This window comes from Agelaius tricolor, unplaced genomic scaffold (assembly GCF_023055355.1).
Source record: "Agelaius tricolor isolate 1412-34295 unplaced genomic scaffold, bAgeTri1.0.p SCAF_6, whole genome shotgun sequence".
Classification (NCBI taxonomy): domain Eukaryota; kingdom Metazoa; phylum Chordata; class Aves; order Passeriformes; family Icteridae; genus Agelaius; species Agelaius tricolor.
Genome location: NW_027269266.1, coordinates 23986915 through 24010299, shown reverse-complemented (window position 1 = coordinate 24010299; position 23385 = coordinate 23986915). Strand labels below are relative to the sequence as shown.

Below are 23385 nucleotides of genomic sequence, written 5' to 3'. Positions count from 1 at the left end.
CTGCTGCTCCAGACAGATCTCAGCAAAAAGATACTTTAAATTATACAGTCTAACAGCAAGAATCTTTTCTGGTTTGCTTTGTTTTGTTCCTGGAAAGGTCTGTGACTTTGGATCATTTTGAGGAAACTTGCCCAATGTAACTGAAAAAAAATGTGTATTGCACATGGCAGTTATATGCTCAAAAACATAATTTTTAATCTGGGGGTAACTGAAAGAAAAAGACAAACAAAACCCACAAAAAATGCCACAAGAAACCAAAGCACCAAAACAAATGAGCCTCACCACTGACAACTCAATACTTCCAACTGTGAGATTTCCCTACAGTTTGTACTTGTATTCTTATAGAGAAAATACCAAATCCGTATCCACCTAACCCATGTTCCCCTAACTTCACCTAGCCACCCTGGCAAAAACAAGAAGGAAATGAAGAGATTGTATTTATCTGCTGAATGAATTTGAAGTCCCACATTTATGTCAACTGCTGGGAAGAGGAAAGAGAGAGAAGAGAGAGAAACACACTGTACCAATATTCTGAGTTAAATCAACTTAAGCTTTTGAAGTATTTTCTGTCCATTATAATTTTTGCCATATACACAGTTTTTATAGCAAATAACCATGTGTAAATTGAGGAAACAATGTACAGAATTAAGGCTGGGATTATATCCTGTAGTGTAAATGGTAACTACTAACAGCAGGGGGTGTGCTAACAGATAAACAAACTGCACAAATGAATCAGCCCACTAGTTCTAGGAGGTAGTTATGTTCTTCCTTATTTTTTATTGTCATGTAGGATATCCCCATGACAATGGAAATAGCACTAATTTACTAAAATTAGTGGAGATTTCCTAAAAGATACAAAAAGCACAGAGTTAAATGATCATGTCAGAACATAATGATTAGTGCATAATTTCCCCAGCAAGCCATGGTCAATGTTGTGTGCAAATGCTTCTTTTTGACTGAAGAAAGAAAGTAAATGTCATTGTTGTCCACAGAACCCTCATTTGTGGAGGAAAGCACTATGTAAAAGCTGAAGATTATTCAGCTCTGTGAGCAGACATCAGAAAGCACATTATATTTTTGGTAACCTCCAAAGACGTGTTAGGGCAAAACCAGATGAAGTAGCACTGAAATGCAAAATAACTGAATGGGTAAGTTCCCTATATCCTTTAATTCATTTTTCCTGAAATGTACTGAAAATGTACTCAACTAGTATACCAAGAAGGAGCAGGCAAAACACCCACATCTTTCTGGCCAAGATGACAAGCCACCTTTCATTTTTAAGGAAAAGCCTTACACTTATGTTACTATTTCACCTTGAGGCCTATGATATGACTGATTTGAAGCACTTGTAAAACACAGAACAAAACTTTCTTGAGTTTCTTTATAATATCTAATTAAAAATAATAAAGACAGTCTATCTTTGGGAAAGTAATTTTAATTTTTCTTCTTCCACTGAAAAAAAAAATTACAAAAACATTTATTTGCCAGAGATAGTGAGGGGTGTGTGTAAAATCAGTTCAACATTACATTTCCTTCTGAGAAAATGAACACTGATTAATATCTGTAGAAGTATGAATGACTCCAACCAGAAAGGCAGAGATTGCATGAGCTAATGACTAGGGCCCTCTTTGCAAGGAATGATCATGTAAGTATGCTGTAAATTGCTGAAAGAGGGACTTCAACCTGAATTTATCACTTGCCAGAACATCAACTTGTGCCTCTGCAACACATTTTTCACCTCCTGTTTCTCAGTTAGCTGTAGCTGTGAGTCTACTGTACATAGGAAAATCAGTCTTGGCCTAAAAATATGTTCTCATACCCTGAACTATTTTCTTTGCATTATAAAGCAAAGAAACTTTTAATTCTAAAAGGGATTTAATGACCAGCGTGTTCTGGGAAACAAAGTTTACAACCAGCATTTGAAAATCCATACTTTTACACTATATTTTACTGGTTTTACTCTGTTTTACAGTAGGCAATAGCTATTTTCCTTTTGTGTATTTCAACTTCAAATTGCTGAAAGAATGCTATATAGGCCAATAGACTATGGCACTGCTACTAGAGAGTGACCTTCTACATATGGGAGTAAAAACTGTCAGAAGCCAGGTGTCAAAAGTGATCACCCTACTAGAAGAAAGGTTAAAGAATACAATCTCAGCTATGTAAACACATCATTGTAGACCAGGCATGTCCAAAAAAGTCTTCATCTTTTCTCAGAAAAAAATTTCTAGCAAAAAAAGGATTTTCTTACTTAAGCATATTCTGCTTCCATCAGTATTTGCAAAAATTAAAATCAGTAGGACCAAACCTCTGAGGAGCACTTTGGAGACCTGGATTGTAGAAAGTGACTATTATACATCAAGTCTGAAGGCAGTTAATATGAAAAACAGGAATGCAACCCCAACCAATATTTTCTTAGAGGACTGGCAGCAAACTGCCAGATGCATGTGTGACCTCAAAACAACCTTTTGCCAGATGCCTCTTTAACCTCTTACAATTACATCAACTTCTAAAAAGACAGCTACATTTTACCATTTTCTTCCTTTGGTTATGCAAATTAAGAAGGTGTGCTTACTAGACAGAATGCAAGTGTTTGGTTCTGTGCATTTTTGTCTCTTCAAGCCCCAAAATAAAGCTGCTCGCTACAGCAGCACATAATTCTTTCTTGCCAGCATTAAAACAAATTAAACAAGAAGTCTTCATCTTCCTTCTTTTCTCTTCCCTTGAGTCCATGGTCAAAACCAGGTAATTTTTTAAGATAGTTGTGAGTTAAGGGGCCAAGACAATACTCAGCCAAAGCAAACAATAAATCACTTTTGATACTATTTACCATTTTTACATAAATAACCTTTTCTTTCATAAAAAGTATGCTACACATTTATGTTACAATCAACAGAAGCCAACACAACCATTCACAATATTCAGATTTAAAACTGGCCTGTATGCTAATATTTTGAGAAGGGCATTTGCTGCAAATTTAAAAATAATAAATTTATAGCATGAAAGCATCATAAGTATGTTCCAGGGGCTCAAGCCCTAGAAAGCAAAAGGAAGAGAAATTATGTGGAATCAAAAGTAAGTAGGTCATGTATACTAAAGTGCTAAATACACTAACCTCTGATTTGTGGCTGAGAGAACTGTTTTTAAAATCTAGAGGTGTACAAATAAATGAAGAAATGCACAGTCATTTGTGAACAAAAACATTCTTTGATGATGCATTAAAGAGAAAGGCTCCTTCTGCTGCATAGAATCCAAGAGGAAAAAAAGCATTTCCTTTAAGAAATATACCTCCTTATACAGCAAAACAATGAATTTCAGTTGTTCTGTAACCCAGATCCTTTAATCTGCATAAGAGATGCTGACTGAGTTCACTCAACCAAATCACTACTGGCTTTCAGAATACAATCAACACATGCTTTTCAACAGTATTAATATAGCATGAAGCTTGTGCTCCTAATTATTCATGTTTTTGCATTCTGTTTTTTCCCCCTGCTGTAAAATATGCAAATTTACTTCTTTGTGTTATTTAGGTCCCACATGGGCCTCAACAGATCTGTTTGGAACGAATTACAAGCCAACATCTAGATACATGCTGTCAACATTTCAAGCTTCATTGTTTTTATTAGGTTGGAATGTCATTATAGATTTGATATTAGGCTTTAAAAAGCTTTTTATAAATCTCTTGAAAACCTACAGTCTAATCAAATGGTGCACTGATAATTACTACTACTGCACTTTTGTGTGTGAAAGGGGGAGAGCAAAGCCCTGGGAGCCCTGAATCCGAGGGAAATCCCCATCTAGCGGCACCACTGAAAAGTGCAGGTTGTTTTTGTGCAAAATTAGTCCCAAAGAGATTTGTTTGACTTCATCACTGAATGAAGTGGAGACATTACCTCCTTATGCAACTAAGGATCAGTAACAGGAGAGGACTCTTTCTTCTGAATTCCTCCTCCTCCTCCTCCCTCTTCAATCAACTCTGGCTGCAAAATTCAATGCCCAGATGAACTACCGTGGTTTTTAAGTAAAAAAAACCATAAAGCAGCACTTCAGGAAAGAGGTCACTTCAAATACTGTAACTTCCTAGTGGGCATCAAAAGAGTTCACTTAAACGTACAAAATATTCTTTAGATAAAAGTATTAACAGATATCCCCAAATCTCAGATTACTATAAAGTTAGTATTAAGTATTTTAACCTCAAAACCCATAAAAAACCAGTAGCTTGGTTATTCAAAAACTATAAGGTTGGAAGTAACTACAAAAGTGCTTCCTGTTACATAAAAAATAGGTAATGTAAGCCCATTGATGCAGAAAATGAAAGGACATGGAGACACTGCTTTTTTCCAACTGGCACAATGCCTTGTACATTTCTTTAATGTAACAGTATATTTTAAAACACTGCAGCCCAACCTTCCTTACTAACACCACTCAAAAGTTCCTTAAATATTAATGAAAAAGCAAAGTAGACATTTACAGGGACTTACTACACATTACTACTAACTCCTGGAAAACAAACAGCAGCAGTAACACTAAGATTTTACAAATCTCTTGATGCATTTAATCTTTGAGGTGTGTATGCAGAGGGAAGAAAGCAGAAAAAGTATTTGATTTGCAATAATGAACTAGTATGGGGGTACTCCTTTATTTCAGGAGTATCAATATATTAAATTTCCATTTAATAACAGATTCATTCCAGAAAATTTATATATATATACATTTCTCTCAGAGGCAAACATTTAAGGGGTTCTTACAAAATACATGTAGAGATCTCTACTACTAAGATCAGTATGGAAACTGTAAGGATCCTATTGTAAGGCCTTTTTCCACGTTGGGCAACACTGGGAGTGTCACTTAATTCAAATATGCACTTTTATCCAAAGTACTCCAAAAAACTACCTGCATGCAGAGTAAATTCATGGCAAAACAGAAACTGCAATTTGGAGAGGAACAAGTATTCATAAACTTGTTCTTTGGAAAAACAATCTAGATTTCCAAAACTAAAAGCTGACTTGGGCTTATTATTTTACTTTTTGGTATCTTCAGTACAGGAGAGTTCCCATTTGTTAAGGATGTCCTTCTGCAATATAAGGGCAGTAGACAAAAGGAAGCTTTCATCTGGATGCAAATCATACTTTTCACAGGTTCACAGAGGAGTGAGGATACTCCTGCCTACAGATGAGGATGATCCCCTAAGAAGGAATTATAATACTGATTTAACTCAACAATATAGATACTGAATACATCAGAGAAAGGTGCAAGTACCTCATTTGAAATAAGCCAAAGATCAAATGCCTTGCTGAGATTAAATTGGAAGAGTAAGTCATACCTGGCCATGAAAATTTTAAGATAAGAATACCTGTTATCATCCATTTATCAAACTCCCTGTGTATTCATTTTGCAGCCCATTATGTTCCTGACTTTGGCATAGCAGGTTGTAATAATGAAAGCAACAACATCTCACTTCTCACAAAAAGTTCCCAAATTTTTTACTTGTCAACTGGTATTAGTACCAGTTCTTTTCCGTATTTTTAATATGGAAGAAATATTTGCCTCATTCTGTATTTCATCTCAGAGAATGAAAAACAGTAGTTCCCACCTCCTTTCCTATGACATTTTAGATGCTGGTGCAAGGCTGAACACATTTGCTCTGTAGAGTTTCCTCTCTTCAGACATCATCATTGAAACAGAAGGGACACTGATTAATTGAACAAATCCAAGACTCATTTAAATATCACAGATCATTCTATTTATTTGGAAGAGTTTCAAAACCCTTAATTTCTTTATGTCTGTGACTATTTTCTATTGACAGGAAACTTGACAGGCAAAAATCATGCTTACTCCATTAGGGATAAATATTAACGAATAAGCATTAAACCAAAAATTGCTCATAAATTTGACATGGCTGTCCTAGATAGCTCTAGGAAAGCCCAGTAGGAAGAATGGAGGTTCACAGTGCAGAAGTGTATATTTAGTACAAAATTCCTGCCAAATTTTCTTACCATGGCCACAGCCTCCCTGTGTCTGTGACAATCACTCTACTCTGATGAGAGTCCTGTGCCTGTTCACTTTTCCTTAGGTACTTCCTCATTGAAAAACTTCATTACAAAATTTCTCAATCTCAGAAAACAACCTTTAGGTGACACTTAAGTGCTCCCTGTAAGTACCAATACTCCCTACCACTTGTTTAAGAGGTCTGCTCCTGAAGCTGAGAGCAGAGCTCTGAAATGACAGCCCATGTTAATTTACATGTTAAAAAATGAAAGTGAAATCTGTCCGGTTCAGGAAAGAAAACAGAAGTTAAATATGTTTAAAAATCAGGTTTGTCAGCGCCTATAACTGAGCTGCTTCTCCAAACCATTTACTCCATTTCAATACCCAACATCAAAAGATTCCTGAGAGAAAACAAAACAAAACCCAACAACTCTTAAATCCATGGAACAGATTTCCCTTTAAATCACAAGTCAAAAGTAAACAAAGCCTTGAACTCAGGCATGGTCAAAGGACAGATCAAGAGTTCCTCAGAGAGCTGTGCTGCCTGCAGACACAGTGGGAGACAACACAACCCTCTGGCTGTCCAGCCCTGAGCACAGCACGGGTCTCAGCAGCCCCTTCCCAGTGCCAGGGCTCGGTCTCTCTGTGCCCATGGCCAGCACAGACACCATGCAGCCTGAGCACACCCATCAGGGCCAGGCAGAGAGCTCTGGGAGAAGCCTCATTCCCTGGTCCCTGCCAAAAGCAGCCTGCAGGGATGCCTGGGAACCTGGGTGACCACAATGCTCTGACCCAACTTCCTGGCCTGGCCTCAGATGTGTCTGATCCCTGCAGAAGTGTCTGGCACCGAGGTCTCGGCTGGCCCCAGTCACTGTCCCCAGAGCTGTGGTGTCCTTGTCCAGGGAGTGTGGCACTGCCCTGCTCCTCAGTGAGGTCTGTGCCTGAGCCCCTGTGCCCTTGGCACCCTTGCTGGGCTGCAGGCTCACCTGCCTGCTGGAGCCACCAGCATTTGCTGCTCCCTCCCTCTGGCTCACTGCAATTCTGTCTAGAAAAGTAAACAAGACCCTGCACATCGGGCTCTTAAACCACACCTAAAGCCAAAATTAACTTCTCCCAGTCCTTTTGAAAGAGGACCCACAGAACAATATTCAAATTGATTTCAGTTATTTATATGATTTTTTTAATGATGAGGGTGATGAGACGCTGGAATAGGTTGCCCAGAAAAGTCGTGTTCCAAGTCAGGCTGCACAGAGCTTTGAACAACAAGGTTTATTGAAGGATGTTCATCCCCATGGAGGCAGGATGGGACTAAATGATCTTTAAAAGTGCCTTCCAACCCAAACCATTCTATGATTCTATGATCTTTCAGTTGCTTCAAGGAAAAACCACCCACCCCAGTTGCACCATCAGCACCAGGGGGATTTTGCAGAGTTTCTGACTGTCTTGCCAATCACACATGGGAAGCAGCATTGCTGTCTCAGTTTTTCAGTTCCTGATCTTAGACTGAGATTAGGACTACAAGACATTTGGATCTTTAAGAACTGCTGGGAGATTTTTAGTTGTGTGCCAAACCAAAATGCCTTAAAACTGTATTTTTCTCTAAGGCTAGCAATGAATGGTAGGTTGGAATTCATTTTATATTACGAAAGCCATAAAACGTGAGGAATTCCTAAAGAATCACTACTCTCCAAGATTCCCAAGCTAACTCCAAATTACTTGTTTTCTTAATTCTGGCTTTCAGAATTTTAACATTAAAAACAACTTGTGATGATCAGGAAAGCCTCTGAAACATTTTTCCATATTTCTGCATTTGATTCACTCATAAAAAACAACTGCATGTGTTATGCCTATTTCATAAGCCTCTTTTCCCTTTTCAGAGTAACAGTTCTGCTTGTTATAGAACATGCACCATTTTTACAGCTTCATGAAGAGATGAGATGACCAGTAAAGAGATGAGAACCCAGAAAATAAGTGAACTGGTAGTTAGGCATAAAAATGTTTTAGTTTCTGGTAGGAAATGATATTTTATATTTATTTTGTAGAGAGAGAATTACAAATTATTTTTGCTTGACTCCCACACATGCAATATTTACCCCAAAAGCTAAAATAGAGAATTTCTTTCAGCTGCTAGGCTGCAAAGTTGGTTTTGTTGATTCTGCTGTTTTTATGAGTCACCTTTCTAGTCAGACACTGAATTCCCAAATGCATTGATGCTTTACAAGGAAAAGATGGATTTCAAATATAGCAATTTATAAAAGACTTGGAGAAGTTATGAAAAGAAAAAGAAAGGAAAGGAAAGGAAAGGAAAGGAAAGGAAAGGAAAGGAAAGGAAAGGAAAGGAAAGGAAAGGAAAGGAAAGGAAAGGAAAGGAAAGGAAAGGAAAGGAAAGGAAAGGAAAGGAAAGGAAAGGAAAGGAAAGGAAAGGAAAGGAAAGGAAAGGAAAGGAAAGGAAAGGAAAGATCATTCTCAGGATTTGCCACGGCAATAGCTGTGATGGAGCTTTCTCAGTAAAGCACTGAATTTTCTTCTCACTTTTTCAAATAGAAATAGCTTTACTTTTTCAAATAGAAAGATTCCTCCCATGTCCACAGTAGATTGGTGAACTAGGCTTTTTGTTCTTATATGCTCTGAATGAAAGACTGGGTTTAAGAACCAGCTTAAAATGTCAGAAATTAAATTCTCACTCCCTCCGAGAGCATTCACTGCCTACAGTAATATTCACACTAAAGGTCCTAGAAATCTGCTACTGAGATGTGTTAAAGATATTTCCTATTGGATTTCTAGAATATTTTACACCAGTTTAGAAAAGCTTCAGAACATTCCATCGGAGTACAAAAATAGTAACTAACAGAATGGCTAAGTGTTGTGGTTTGGGTTTTTTTTTTCCCACTGACACTGTTCCTAGACAAGAACACCCCTTCCAGATAAATATCTACTCAAGTTCTGACTCATAATTCTGCAACTACATTTGTCTTGCAAGACAGTGATATGCTTCACTGATAAGGTTGATGGCAGCTCTTCTGCCAGTGCAGTCCATTTCATTGCAGACAGCAAATTAACTTCTGTCTGAGCAAAAAATAAAAAAAAAAAAAGAGACGACTCAAATGAAATTGATCATTCTTAAATTTATATTTAACAGATAAATTTTATGTGAATTCATGTAAACAAAGTTTAAATAGTCACTGACAGCATTTCAGGAAAAAGGAATGAAGCTAAATTGAATGCACAATCAGGACATAGCAACATTTGGGTGCAGAATTCTGCCTATTACAGAAACTGAAATGCTAAATGGCCTCCAGACTTTTTGGGGATGATGATGTGTCTCCTTTGACCCTTCCACAATGCAAATGCTGGAGTGACTTGATGTAGCCATCAGAACTGCTGCAGGTGAACAAAATCTAGTGGAAAGCAGCCATTAAGCATAACAACACAGTCACAGATGTGAAACAGATTTGTTTTAATGGAGAACTTTTGCCAGAAATCTAAGTTCTCAGAAAGGGTTCCAATATTCTCTCATACTGTTAGACTTCAATAATCTAAGGGCTTCTCTGACTTGAAAATGCTCAAGAAGTAACACTTAAACAGAGAAACACTGTGAGATTCTTGATAAGAATGAGTCAGTAAATCAGAGCAGCAGAAGCTGAACATTGATAATGACAGATTCACAAGGAGGAAAACAAATTGTCAAAAGAGAAAAAGAAAAGGATCAGTTTCAGCATAACAGCAATTTTTTTTCTCTTCTGCACACTTAAGCTGACCTCTTACAGCTGCAAAACTGTAAAAGCTTGATCAAAGCTCCAAATTTAGCCAATTCACAGGTGTGTATACTTCAGATTAGTTTTTGAATAAAAAGAAGACTTTGAAAACCCTAAACTGCTTAATTCTTATCAAACTAAAGAGTCAGGTTCTGAGACAGAGCATCTACATTCACCATGACCAGAAATTCATAAGCACTTCTTGGTTTCTAATACAAAAAGTCTGGGGGTAAAATGAAAAGGAAGGAATCTGAATAAAAGCCAGTCCTTTAACAACTGCAGTAAGATATTCCCTTCCCACAACTCTAATCATAAAGCTAGAAGTCTAAACTTTGACCTTTACTGTTTTGTAAGGATGTAACATCTCCCCAGTCAGCATGAAAGGAAATCAAGAAACTACATTTTCAGTGCTCCTGAATATGAGTTCAGACTCATAATAAAATAAAATAAAACTTCGGCTATTTAGTCCAAATGAGCAGACTAGGAAAATTAACTTTGTCAGGAAAAGTAAGAATACTGAACAATTTTTATCATGGCTTCTCTTAACATTTCATTTAGTCTAAGCATCTCAAAGAAACTTCAAGATCAAAATTTCAAAGATGAAAGAATCAATTTATACAGAAGCACACTTACCCACAATAACAAATCCATCTGCTTCTCTCTCTGGCACTGTGACCTTCTTTGAATCCTGACTTTTTCGGAAGAAACTGAACATAGTCTTTTTGGGTTCTTTTTGTCTTCTAAGGTGTTATCTAAAATGAAAACAAAATATGTTAAATGAACATATGATAACAGAACTTGCAGTATGTTCACATAACAGACACCATAGATAGTTCACCAACAGATACCACAAACAAGACTTTTTTTGTCCTACTGGGGACCTGTGGCAACTCAGTACTGACTATTCATATAAACTGCCTAAAATTCTGCTGTTACAAGTGATCATGCACTCCAGATCATACACTACATACATTTGTATGTAGTAAGGCCACATACCTAATCTTTATTACCCAATTTGAAATATCAGGCATTTTTGTGTCAGACAGATTACCTTGTTGATGCAGCAACTTAGTTCAAGAGGCAAGAGCAGAGTGAAGCACAAAAGGCTTTTATACAAAGTTATGAATGGAAAGGAATCATCAAAAAAACCCCATAAAAAACTAACAAAACTTCAACTTTTCTCAATGAAAATGAAAGATGGAAACTCCTTTCAGCATTTATCCAGCATGCTTTCATATTTTTCTGCTACTTTGTATTGTGATTAGACAAGCTTTCTCTTCAAAGAGGGCAGTAACTGTTTTCAGTTTCCCAGTTAGCAATCTTAAAGACAGCCTAAGAGTTGAGTATGTTTGATTAAGTTACCAATGATTTCCTTAAAAGAAAAAGCAGCAAAATCATTTGTAGCAATTTTTTTGCAACAATAATTGATTAAAAGAATCTTCCAAGGCAGCTAAGAACTCCACTGCTAGAACAAAACAAGGAAACAATTGGGATAAAACCATGGACTGCAGAAGAAAATGCTCAGTATCCCCTCTCTCAGGACTGGAAGATTACATAGAAGCAATAATGAGTAGCTTAAATAGGACAAAAATACGAAAAACCCATGAAGGGACCCATGAGGGTCCCTCAAAGGCTGAACTTGGACCCCTGGACAACACCAACCCATGGAGCAGCCTGTGGTCTGGCTGAAACACATTATGTGCTGAACACAAAGAGGAAGGCTTAAATAAAGGCATGCAAAGACCTTCTCTACTAAAATACCCATATAAAATTGGGAAAAGTAGAATAATGTAATTTCAACTTTGAAGCAGAGTTTGAGGAGCAGAATCCTGGTTTATTTTGCAGACATCAACATGTTGCAGAGAAGGGACTGACAAATCAATAGCAACATCTAATATACACCTCCAACAGAGGAAAGGACTCCAGGATAAAGAATTAAAGAGGAATACAGAGTCAAGTTTCAGTAACATTATTTCACACTCAATTTAACAAAGAAGAATCTTTAGAAAGTGAGAAAGAGTGAAGAGTGCTACTGTAAAATGTGCAGATTAAAAAAAAAAAAAAAAAGAAAGGAATCCTGGATCTGGATTAACTACTTGCTGGAATTCTTCATTCCCCACCCAAATATTCATGATATCATAAACAAGACTTTTTTTGCCCTGGCCAGGGACCCGTGGCAACTCAGTACTGACTATTCACATAAACTGCCTAAAATCCTGCTGTTACAAGCGATTGTACACTCCAGAAAGTCCTGTGTGAAGTGTAAGCACTGGCCTGGAACAGTGTATAAATAGATCATGGCAAAAGCAGCAACTATTCAAACTGTGGCCTGATACCTGAGACTTGAAGACTGAATAGCCCACAGCCTGGCCTGCTTGCTTATGCTGACACAGTGCAACTTCTGGCCACCAAATAAACTACATTAATGTGCACAAAAACAGAACAAACTATTCTGTGATCCAATCCCAGGAATACAGTTATTTTTTAAAAATGCTATTTTACAGCACTTTATTCCTTTTTGCTTGTTTTCCTACCTTAGCAAGAGAAATACTGATATTTCCAGTTCCATGGAGATTACACAGTAGAAACTCCTAATTATCTCATTTATTCCTTACCTCCCCCCACACCCAGGCTCAACACATGGCGCCAGCAGCATATTCCTTTTTCAGCCCTGAGGGAATAAGTCTTCTCCTGCTACCAATTAGGGTTGTCAGTCCCATAGCTCAAGTGGTAAAAACCTGTGCTGTAATGCTTGAGAGTCAGGTTTCTGCTCCAATGATGTATGAAGGAGAGGCAGTTGTGGAACAGTTTAAAATGCAATTTTACCTTCATCCTAAGTGTGCAACAACAAGAAGCAAAATCAACTTGATGTGCAAAATCTTACAGATACTTTGGTAAAGGCTCAGATTCCAGTCAGTCACTTGAGGTGCCAGAGCTGCAGTTGCTCCAATCACATTTTTTTTCCTCTTTTGAGATCTGCATTATTGTACAGTTTTCAGCTCTATCACTTAATGTCCCCCTTCCCTTCTTTCTAGCACAAAGAAAAGCATCTTAATCAGTATATACATGGCACAAAAGACTGGTGGAGGGAACCATGCACTTTTAGTCTTTTAAATCCTCCATACTTAACATACCTAAACGTCACTGCTTAAAAGATAATAGGCATTTAAATTCAGAGTAAATTAGCAATCAGAACAATTTGATCTAGCCAAATTAAGGTTACAAGCACTTTCACATACTAGATTTTTTACTTTCGTTCACACTATCCCATTTTTTTCTAAAACTCAAAGGATTCATCTTATCTACATACATAAGTGTTGATCTTCATTTTGGAATTTTCTGTTTCTGAAGCAGCTTAATTCCACTGCCAGCAGTATTCCTCTAACAGAAAACAAAAAACCAAAACCAAGCAAAATTACAATCAAAACCCACATATAGGTTTGCCTGAAGCAGAAAACCAAGCCAAATTAATGAAAGTACATCCAAAGCTCGGGCCTCAATCCTTATGCTGTTAAAATCACCAGTCCAGCACTAAGAAAACAGTACCTGCTGTATTTTGTGACTGTGAATGTGGGGAGGCAGTATAAAAACCACATATTAAAAAGACTAACATGTAGTGTTTCGTTCTCTAGGAGCCTCTTAGAAACAAGTTGTGCTTGTAGATTTTCTTGTTGAAGGAAGAGTTCACCAATTATTACTTTCAGCTTTTCGGTAGTTTTGTTGAACACACCATTAAGTATAAACTAAAAAACAAAGAATGATTAAAAAAACAGAGGGGGGACACAGAAACAAAAAATAGAGCTGGCACAGAAACAAAAAACAGAGCAACATACAGTACAGCATGGGTAAGGGAAAGACTGCAGACAGGCAATGCATTTGTGATGCTCTTTTAAGAATCTTATCAACTGTGCTACTTCAAAAGTAAACATAAATCTCCCCAGCAACGGGAAATGCAACCACTAAATTTCTTGAATCACAGGTTAAAAACAGAACAAAGCCCCTATCCAACAAAGAAACACAGAGCTGAATGGAAACACTCGTGCTCTTGAAGATAAGGACACAGTTTAGGCTCTTGCAGAATCAGGCTGCAGTTTTACTACTTGTAGATAAGATGAGGTTTCAGGTAATGAAAGCTCAGAACAACCAGTTTCATACAAGTTTCATTTCAGAGTAAAAATTAAATTGGAAGTTTGGAGACCTGGATGCATGGTCACACAGACTTGAGAAAAAAAGCACCTAGTTGTGGGTTTTTTTTAAAAAAAGCTGTCAGCACAAGATCACAGAAAATACACCCACCATTCAGAGATAGTACCACATTCCTGCAGTCATTTCTCCTATATAGCACAGCACTTTTCCCTTCCAGATGGGATTAATTTTATTTCTATAGGAGACCTGAAATTGAATTCACTGCCTAAAGATAAAAATCTCCCTTGGTAGAAATATGCAATTCCCTTCCTCCTCATGTTTCTCTCTCACAAAAAAAGTGAACACAATCGCTGATAGTTGAGAATAATGCTTTTGGCACAGCTTCAGTCATTAGCAAATAATAAGCTCTGAGCTACAGCAATTCTGTGAGGCTGCAAAAAATATTTTGTCTTTCTATGAGGCTCTGAGAACATACGAGGCACTGGACAAAGATGAGTTCCAGAGCTGCACAAAGGGGTTAATTTATTCCTCCTGCATTTTGTCAGTCCTTTAACAAGAACTATAGGCGACCTTTGAGCCAAACCAATATGTTAAATCCAATAAAATTTTCCTATACAACAAAGATCTTAGTATATTTACTATTACTTTTCAGCCTTTTCTGAATGCTCACAATACCAGAGGAGAATCATAATTTAACGTTAAAAGAACCAAAGATGCAGACTAAGATGAAGAGACAATGCCCAGTAATACAGCAAAGCAGAATTGCAGTGGGACTGCCACTAATTACATAAATGATGAAATGAGGACAGAAGAAAACACAAAACTGACCTTAAAGGAAGAACAGGAATAATTTCACATCTAGCAGCTTAAGATAGACAATCTATGGAAAAAGAAAACAGAGCATCAGAGCAATTCTCACTTCCATACTACCATCTGCTGTGATTCACCAATAAAGCAGCAATCAGAAAAAGAGCAAGATGTTTACAGCCCTGTGCAATCCTTCTTATCATGAAAACAACCAATTTAAGAGTCAAGAATATGTATGTTGAAAATATTCCTCTGTGACACCAAAAGAACAGTTTAAAAGCTTTTGGCCTAGTCTAAGTTACTACATGAAGGAAAAAAAAGCCATATAATTTCTTTCTCTGGCATTAACATTAGTCATGGTTCTTTAGTTTGTATTTCTTGAAAACAGAAGAACGGAAAGTACCACAAGAAACCCAATTTTTTTAAGGGATATATGTATAATGAAACATTAACAAAGATTTTTTTTTCTGTATTACATAAAATGTTAGTATTTCTTTTTAATGTTTTTATAAAATTTAAGGAAAGCAGAAATACAAGAACTATACAACCCAAATTGTATATATAAAAACATTTGAAGAAGCTGAATCATAAAAAATCAGCCACAACCAAGTCAGACAATAAAAGCACAGGTGACAAAAACAAAGCCAGGAGTGAAATAACAGCACTTGAACTGATGTAAACATTCAAAACCCTGAAGACAGGAAATGCAAAAAGAGAAAGCTAGGCGTTAATGAAACACAATACTCGACAGGCTGAAGCCTACTGTTTTCCCTTCAAACAATTTTCTTTTGAATGCAAACCTTCAACAGCTGCTAAGTGTGCTACAGACACGCATTTGTAAGAACTTGTACAACATGTTTTTCTAGAGCTGACCCTTCAAACTCTTCAGCCCCAGCAGGGCCACTGTGCAGCAGCCTGCTGCACCTCTCTCCAACAGCTCCAGTGATGAGATCTCTCCTTTCAAATCTCTGAAGATATGCTAGGGAGGTGGGGATATTTTCTTGCAAATGAAATACTGAACAGGTGAGTGTCACAGTGACACTGAGGGGATGGCAAGCAGCTAAATCTCATATAAGATTTAAGTCCAGAGCACTCCCTGGTCACATGCTGGCTTTGCACAGCTTCTGGCAGCAGCTTGTTTCCTTGGAAAGCTGACAAAACAACACTACCCCAGCCAACTAACAAAACCACTTGGTACTGGTTAGCAAGCTGAACTGGCCCGTGCCTGGTTACAAGAGACAGTCGGCACACGGGCGAGTTTGTGATTGCCCTTTTAAGCCAGCGCAGAGTTAGATTTTCCCAAATATTTCCTGAAAAAACAGTCCTGGAAAAGAAAAGGAAATCACAGCCATAGAATAGGTGCAATTGGAAGGAACCTTCAGAGGCCACCTTGTCCTAGCCCCTATTTAAGGAGAACCATCTTAGAGCTGGTTGTTCAGGACCATATCCATGTGGCTTTTGAGTACCTCCAAGGATGGAGACCCCACAACCTCTCTGGACAACCTGTACCAGTGCTTGGTCACTCTTGTGGTGACAAAAGTGTTCCCTGATGTTCCCTCAGAAACCTCCTGTGTTTCAGTTTGTTCCTTTTGCCCCTGTTTCTTTCACTGGGCACGACTGAATAAAGCCTGACTGTCCTCGGTGCACCCTTTCTTGAGGTATTTATATTTATTAGTAACAGCCCTCTGAGCCTTCTCTTCTCTAGGCTAAACAGTTGCAGCTTTCTCATTCTTTCCTCATATTTAAGATGGTCCAGTCTCAATCATTGCTGTGACCCTTCTCTGGCCTCTCACCAGGATGTCCACGTGTGCCCTCGCACCCAGCACTCTGGTGCCTCACTGGTGCATAGCAGAGGGGAAGCAGCAGCTCCCTCCACCTGCTGGCAGCACCACGTCAAATGCAGATTGGGATATGTGAGTCACCTTTGCCTCAAGAGCAATTGGGAGGAACCTCTCCATGCCAGGGATCAAAATTGGGAAAACACACGGAAAAAGACAAGATGCATGCAAGTGCCATGTCCAGATGCTATATCTGTCCTACATCCATCTGTCGTTCTAAACTTGGGGATTGAGCACCCGCTCAATTTCAGTGATGAAATAAAATGAAATAGAATAGAATAGCTCAGTTGGAAAGAATCTACAGTGATCATCTAGTCCAACTGCCTGGTCACTTCAGGGAGGATGAGAAGCTAAAGCATGTATTAAGGGCATTTTCCAAATGCCTCTTAAATGCTGACAGGCTTGGGGGATGGACCACCTCTCTAGAAAGCCTGTTCCAGTGTTTGACTACCCTCTCAGAAGAGAAATGCTTCCTAATGTTCAGCCTAAACTTCTTCTGGTGCAGCTTTGAATCACTGCCACATACCCTGGGATATCCACTGGATACAAGGGAGAAGAGATCAGCATCTCGTGTCTCCACTTCCCCTCCTCAAGGAGCCGTAGAATGATGAGAAATAACCCTCAGCCTCCTTTTCTCCAAACCAGGCAAACCCGAAGTCCTTAGCTGATTCTCACAGGCCACTGCCTTCACCAGCTTTGATTCCCTCCTCTGGATGTAGCTGCAGAGCCCAGAGCTACACAATATTCCAGGTGAGGCCACACCAGCGCTGACTCCAGCGGGACAGCCTCCTCTGTTTGACCGTGCTTGATGTACCCCGGGCCGCCTCTTGCCCTCTTGGCTGCCAGGGCACGCTGCCAAACTACACCTGAGCGGAACCAGTACCTGAAGGGAGAGGGAAAACGCCGGGGAGGGGAAATATGGGGCGATTTCAAAGGATTCAATGACAGGACAGAGCTGGAAGCTGACGGCCGGCTCCCCCGGCCTCCCCGGGGCACGGCCCCGCCGCCCTCCCCGCCGCGGCAGCATCGACAGAGCCGCCCCTCCATCACCCACCCTCCCGCTGCCGCCGCCGCCGCCGCTCTCACCGGCCTCCGCCTCCGCTTCCGGGTCGCCTCGGGCGGAAGGGAAGTCCCGCCCCGACCGCCGCGTTCCCGGGGCCGCGTCCCTCCCTCTGCGGAAGGCGGGAAGCGGCGCCGGCGATGGGCGACATCCACGAGGTGCCGCGGCCGCGCATCGCCACGGGGCAGCTGGCGCAGCACATCGGGCAGCCCGTCTGCTTCGTGGGGCGCGTCGAGAAGGTGCACGGGGCACTGGGCGGGCTCCGGGAGCGGGGACGGGGCTGCACCGGGGCTCTGCGGGGAGAGGCTGGCGCCGTCCCTGGGGCAGCCCGGCGGCTGCAGGCGGCCTGGGAGCGGGGTGGGAGGTGGACGCGGCTCTGCGGGAAAGACCTGGCTGAGGCGGCCAAGGCTGTGGCGCTCCCGGCCGCCTGTGGAAAAAAGGCCGCACAGGCCTTTTTTCTAGACGTAAATGTTCTTTCGTAGATTCATTCTAGCGGGAAGCTCGTCGTGCTTACGGATGGACTCGGAAAGCACACGACTGTGGAGCTGAGCGAGCCTGTAAGTTAAGGATTGCTTTGGAAATACTTGATGCCGCCTCTTGTGGATTCCGGAGGTTTTGTCTCTTCTGAAACCCGTACATGCCTTCCATGTTTTGAGTTATTCCACCTGTATTTCATTGCCTCTCTTTCTTGCATCTTTCCGCTACCGTGTCTTCTTACCCATGAGCTGCCTTGGTCTTGATCAATTTTCAGCTGGGGTTAAGAAAGAACTCATTCTTTGTCAGACACATCCCTGTCTGGCTATTTCGTCTTACTCTATTAGTTCGTTTATTAGCTTTATTTTAATTTCAGTCTTTCTTCCCATTTTCTTAGAGAAAACGAACATGGTGTTTTCAAGAGTTTTTTGAGTTAACATTGCTGCATCCTCTTAGAACACTTGTCATAGCGTTTCAGTAAACTCCATAGTTAACTTGAAGCATTCTTTCTTAAAAAAAAAACCCAAGCAATCAATGCAATGGATAAGATATAATTAGAACTACTGAACAAAAATACTGCCTCTTTTCTTATCACCTACCACTGAAGTAATAATAATTTGGTATTCTCTTCTGATTCTAAGTATGTTTTTTCCACCAAGAAATGTTGTAATTAAAGAATCATTTTAATTGTGATGGCAAATGCTGAGAAACCTTGCCATTTCCATGGGAAATAATTGCATATGGTACTCTCTCAGTCTTTCAAGACAAGAGTCTGTCTCTGATGATGAAAAATGCAGTTTAATCTGGCAGAGTTTTGTCTTATAAATGTGAAAATTGCTGACATCAAACTGCAACAAAATGTCTCTTACCTTTTTCTTGAGTTTGTGAAAACATTTCCTGCCTTAGGTTGTTAAAAATTCAGATGTTAGCATCTAACCAATGTGATTAGCATCTACAATATTTTCTCTAACAGTGTAACTGGTTGAACTCTGTAAATGCAAAGCTGTAGTACTGGGCACTTCAGTCTAAGTCCCATTGCCTTGGGAGAAACTGGCGTGTGCAAAAAAATGAGAGGCCAGGTTCATCTCTCCAGTTCACCCAGTGTCAGTGGGGAAACTTAATAGATTTGCTAATCAAAATGCTTTCTAACTTTTTTCCCTTTCAATATGTTTCACTCTTTGTGTATGTCTAGTTCCCTCTTTCGACAGAGGATCCCAAAATTATGGGGAGGGAATTTTTCCAGAAGACTTACTAGAAAGTAAAAAATAAGACTTAAATATTGGAAGAGCATTACCAAAGTAGTACTGCACTGTTAAAATTTGTATCTTAAAAAACAAGGAAAACATGCAAGCTGTATTATTTTGGCATAAGATATAATTTTTAGCCTTTTTTTCCTTTGTTCCACCAAAGGCTTATTAGTAACAGTATCTTTGTATTCTGAACACTTACTGACAGATTACTTAAGAAATGATTTACAGATATGCCTTCTGAATGTGGAACACTGGAACTGCTCTCTGGAATGTGTGACACCTCCTTAACTCTTACAGAGTTCTATAATTGACACAGGTTTGAATGCAGTGCAATAAAATCAGAATTGTTCTCTCTCTGTGTCCTAGATTAGTCTCTGTTCAGGGATGAAATGACACAGTTTCATATACTTATGAACCAGTGTCTTTCTTCAGACACGTTTTCATATTTTTTCTTGTTGGTATTGAATTGGCTATTACAAAACCTGTAAAAAAATCTCTAAGTGGATCCAGGTTTTTGTGGGTTTTTTGGGGGGAGGGTGACCAGGCTGTCCAGTAGTACTGTATTGTTTGACATGGAACAGAATCTGTCATGAGCAAACCATCAGCTGTGGAGAGGTCCTAACTGTGCAGTAAAGACAGCAGCTATTTAGTGTTACTAATTTCATTTTTGGTGTGTTTTCTAGCTGGATGAGGAGATTTCAGGAGTTATTGAAGTGGTGGGAAGAGTAACAAATCAGGCAACCATCATGTGTGCATCATATGTCCAGTTCAGAGAAGATAAAAGTTCATTTGGTAAGAATATACATTATGGCATATTCATTTGAGTTCTGAACTTGTCTTCAGTAAATAAGAAGGGAAAGCCTAGTTACCTTTTTTTAACAGACAAGGTCTTTCTTCAAGCTGCCAGATAAAGTACAGGGTGTAGAAAAGTGTCGTGAGAGAAGTTCTGTACCAAATACAGTGGTTTACAGTTAAACTGTAGGAAGTGACTCAATGCTGGAGCCAGTCTAGATCATTGCTCTGGCCTCATTGTTCTCCCACTCCTGACCACGTGGTTCTCACCTTGCCCTAGACCTTGTGTGGTTGTGCAGCTAGCAGGTCTAAAAGTGACCCTCCAGAAAACAAGCAATGAGTGTTCCTGCCTTGGGAAAACGGGAGCTTGAGGGAGACTGGGATCTCTCAACACTTTGAAATAAGCAGTGCTTGAATGTAGTCAGTGACTTGTGGGGAATTGAACTTATGCATTATAACCATTTTCTTTGCTCTTTTTCAGATCTGGAACTCTACAATGAAGCACTAAAAATTATTCATGAATTCCCTGAATACTACCCATTTGGTACTGGGAGGAACACTTGATTTTTATTAACATATATTTAGAGTTTCAGAGGGGACTACAGTACTGTGGTTTCTTGCCTGATAGCATGGTAACAGTTGCATTTATTTTCAACAGATATACTGAAAAGACACTGTTACATGTGCTAAGTGTTGCCTATGAAGAGTATTTTCTTTGAAAATGTATTTATTCAGCAAGGAAAACAAATGAATGTCTCACTCACTGTATATATTTAACCCTTTTGCATCTATGAGGAGCATTCTCTTGCAAGATTAGACTTGTCAGAAACTGAAATTTTGTAAGCATCCTTTTCTAGTTGGTAGAGGTTCTAGGATACGTTACAGGAAACTTGTAACATGGAAAAATTTTGTGGGGTTTCAATATAAAGATTTTTGATTTAATTTGCTTTGATATAAATTTATTGTATGGAAGGGGTATTTGGCATCTTGAAAATGCTATCTTCACCAATAAAAAGATTCACTGCATTTAGCCATTTGTGTCAGCATTAAATGTTAGAGTGCTATTCTCAGTGATATGTGGCGACTCCTGTTCTGTTTGACCTGACACAGTTAAATTTAACAAAGTGGAGTGCAAGGTTCTTGCCTTTGTATGATGCTAAACATTTGGAAGATGTCAAATTAAGCTTGGGGATTTTCATCTAACAGCATTCATGCTTGGTTGGAGTCTCAGCAGCAGTACCAGGATTCAGCTGGCTTGTCATGGTGACTAACCATAGAACTTCCAACAGTCCCCAGTTTTGTTACTATCCAGGCTACTTACAACACTTGGCAAAATTTTTGCATCACTTGAGCTAACACATTTAAAGTAAAATCGAACTTTGGAAATATTTTCTGGGAATTAATAAAGTATTTCAAAGTATTTTAAGTAAACTGTAGCCATGTTCTTTGAACTTTTGTACAAACAGGTTTCAGCTTTAGTAGTTACATTTAGTGCCTTAATAAGACTGATAGCTTTGTGCTAATTTATAGACATCTCTTTTTCTAGTCAAGGAATATGTTTCAAAAACTGACACTTTGAACTCACTACAAACTGGAGGGATGGAACAAGTTAACAGAGGATCTTTTTTTTCTCCCTCCCCACCTAGAAGATGGATACTCTGTTACAGATACACAGTTACTCTGACTGGGAAGGAGGTCTTCTGAAGTAGGAATCAGTCTCCTACAGCAAGCAACACAAGGTCCATGTGGCACCATTCCATGCCCTGTGTATCACCACTCTATATAAAGTGTTGAGTAGAATCAAATGTCCTTCTTAATAACTGCATGCATGTTTTCCTAGCATTTAAAACTATTTTGTTCTATTCTGCTTTAGAAAATTGGTATTTTGTGTGTGTACATATACTCTGTAAAATGTTATGTACAGTTACCCAGAGCACCCATGCCCAGGGGAGCAGCCTGCCACTAGATGGCTTTAGCACTTCAGAGAGCAGCCTGGGGTGTGAGGTCTGGTGAGGGAGAGTTTGAACACACCAAGTGGGAAATGCTAGTTTCCCTTTGTCAGTCAAGACTCTCCTCGTTGTCCTGCAGCACTGAAAAGTGGCTGGGCAAGCTGTACACACTAAAAGTTTCCCTTACATGCTTTTCATTTGCCTGCTTCTCTACAGACCATCAGTCTGTGTGAATAAATGGCCTACCCTGGCTTCACGGCTGTACAAATCACACAGCAATGCAAGGAGCTGTAAAACATTCCTGGTACTAGAGTAGTGCTCAGGTCATGTATGCATTTATCAGCATAACTTCCTACATTGCCATGTTGAAAACTGCCAGCTGCTTTAAATACCAAGGGAAAGACACAACCATGCCAGCTTGGCCTGATGGTTAGCAGGGCCCCAGACACCACACACAATGAAAGGTGAGAAACTGCCAGCCCTCATAGATAATAAAATGGGAAGTAGGGGCTTCCTGGGACACAGACCAAAGGGGAGGCACCAGGGCAACTGAATCAGAAACACCAGACAGGGATGTTACCAAAGCCAGTAATGGAGCAGCAACGGAAGGCATGAAGAGGAACTGGTGGCTTTTTTGGGAGGACAAGAGGCTGGTGCATGGTGGGAACCTGGCAGAGGAAAAGGGGCATAGGAAGTGAATGCTGTAACTGGAGCAGACTTCTAGAAGTTCATGCTATTTGGAACAGGACTACTCCCACTACATTCATGACTGACTTCTGAGACTTGGTACCTTTTTGCTGGGCTCTTGGCTGACCCTGCTTGCCTGCTCTGCTGTCCTGGTTGGGCATGGACATATGCACAGTTCCTGTGATGCTCATGAGCAAGGAGCCTGTGTGATGATAAAGTGCTTGTGCTTAATCAAGGAAGGGCCTGCAAGGCTGGAACATCTATCAAAATTACTACAATGGAATGTAATCAGCACGAGCCACAGGATCACAACATTTTAACATGCAAGGACACCTTCAGCAGAGTTGAGCTGAGATTTACCAGACAACAGTAAACAAAAAAATAACTGCAGCTAATAAAATGGGTGTAGCTATATTTTTGTTAGAAAACAAGAAATCACCCCAAAAGTGACAGATCTATTAATTTAAAGAGAAAACAAGGAAAAAATCTGCTAATTAAAAAACATAGAACTTTAGCTTTGTAAATTTTGCAAATCGTGTAACTACTGACCTGAAAGCCTGATTATTAATTGCAACAACCAAAACCCATAGTGCCAGAATATACACATTCATAATCCAAAACACTGCAAAGATATGAGTA

At 39.5% G+C, this 23385-nt stretch overlaps 2 protein-coding genes across 8 annotated transcripts in view; one reads left to right on the top strand and one right to left on the bottom strand.

The window, feature by feature from the left end:
• The window catches only part of UMAD1 (UBAP1-MVB12-associated (UMA) domain containing 1), a 101410-nt gene extending 83685 nt beyond the window's left edge, over positions 1 to 17725 (bottom strand). For 3 of the 7 annotated variants that reach the window (XR_011679490.1, XR_011679491.1, XM_071429065.1), the window contains exons 1-3: positions 17621 to 17684; positions 14718 to 14769; positions 10377 to 10495 (exon numbers count right to left, since the gene is read on the bottom strand). Coding sequence is in view for 5 of the 7 variants with exons in the window: in XM_071429065.1 (XP_071285166.1) it covers positions 10377 to 10458 (82 nt within the window). In the remaining 2 variants the exon portion in view is untranslated. Of the gene's footprint in view, positions 1 to 10376; positions 10496 to 14717; positions 14770 to 17588 lie in introns of all 7 variants that reach the window. The other 4 variants (XM_071429061.1, XM_071429062.1, XM_071429063.1 and 1 more) reach the window with 4 other exon arrangements.
• RPA3 (replication protein A3) lies at positions 17654 to 21541 on the top strand. Its single transcript, XM_071429066.1, has 4 exons — positions 17654 to 17833; positions 18077 to 18151; positions 20002 to 20110; positions 20592 to 21541. The coding sequence occupies exons 1-4, from the start codon at positions 17735 to 17737 to the stop codon at positions 20672 to 20674; spliced, it is 366 nt and encodes a 121-aa protein (XP_071285167.1). The 5' UTR covers positions 17654 to 17734; the 3' UTR covers positions 20675 to 21541.
• Positions 21542 to 23385: the final 1844 nt, after the last annotated feature.

Excerpts from the sequence above, each read along its gene's own strand:
- RPA3 (XM_071429066.1), top strand. The coding sequence starts at position 17,735 with ATGGGCGACATCCACGAGGTGCCGCGGCCGCGCATCGCCACGGGGCAG. Across the intron at positions 18,152-20,001 it reads CTGTGGAGCTGAGCGAGCCT|CTGGATGAGGAGATTTCAGG; the intron begins GTAAGTTAAGGA and ends TGTGTTTTCTAG. Across the intron at positions 20,111-20,591 it reads AGAAGATAAAAGTTCATTTG|ATCTGGAACTCTACAATGAA; the intron begins GTAAGAATATAC and ends GCTCTTTTTCAG.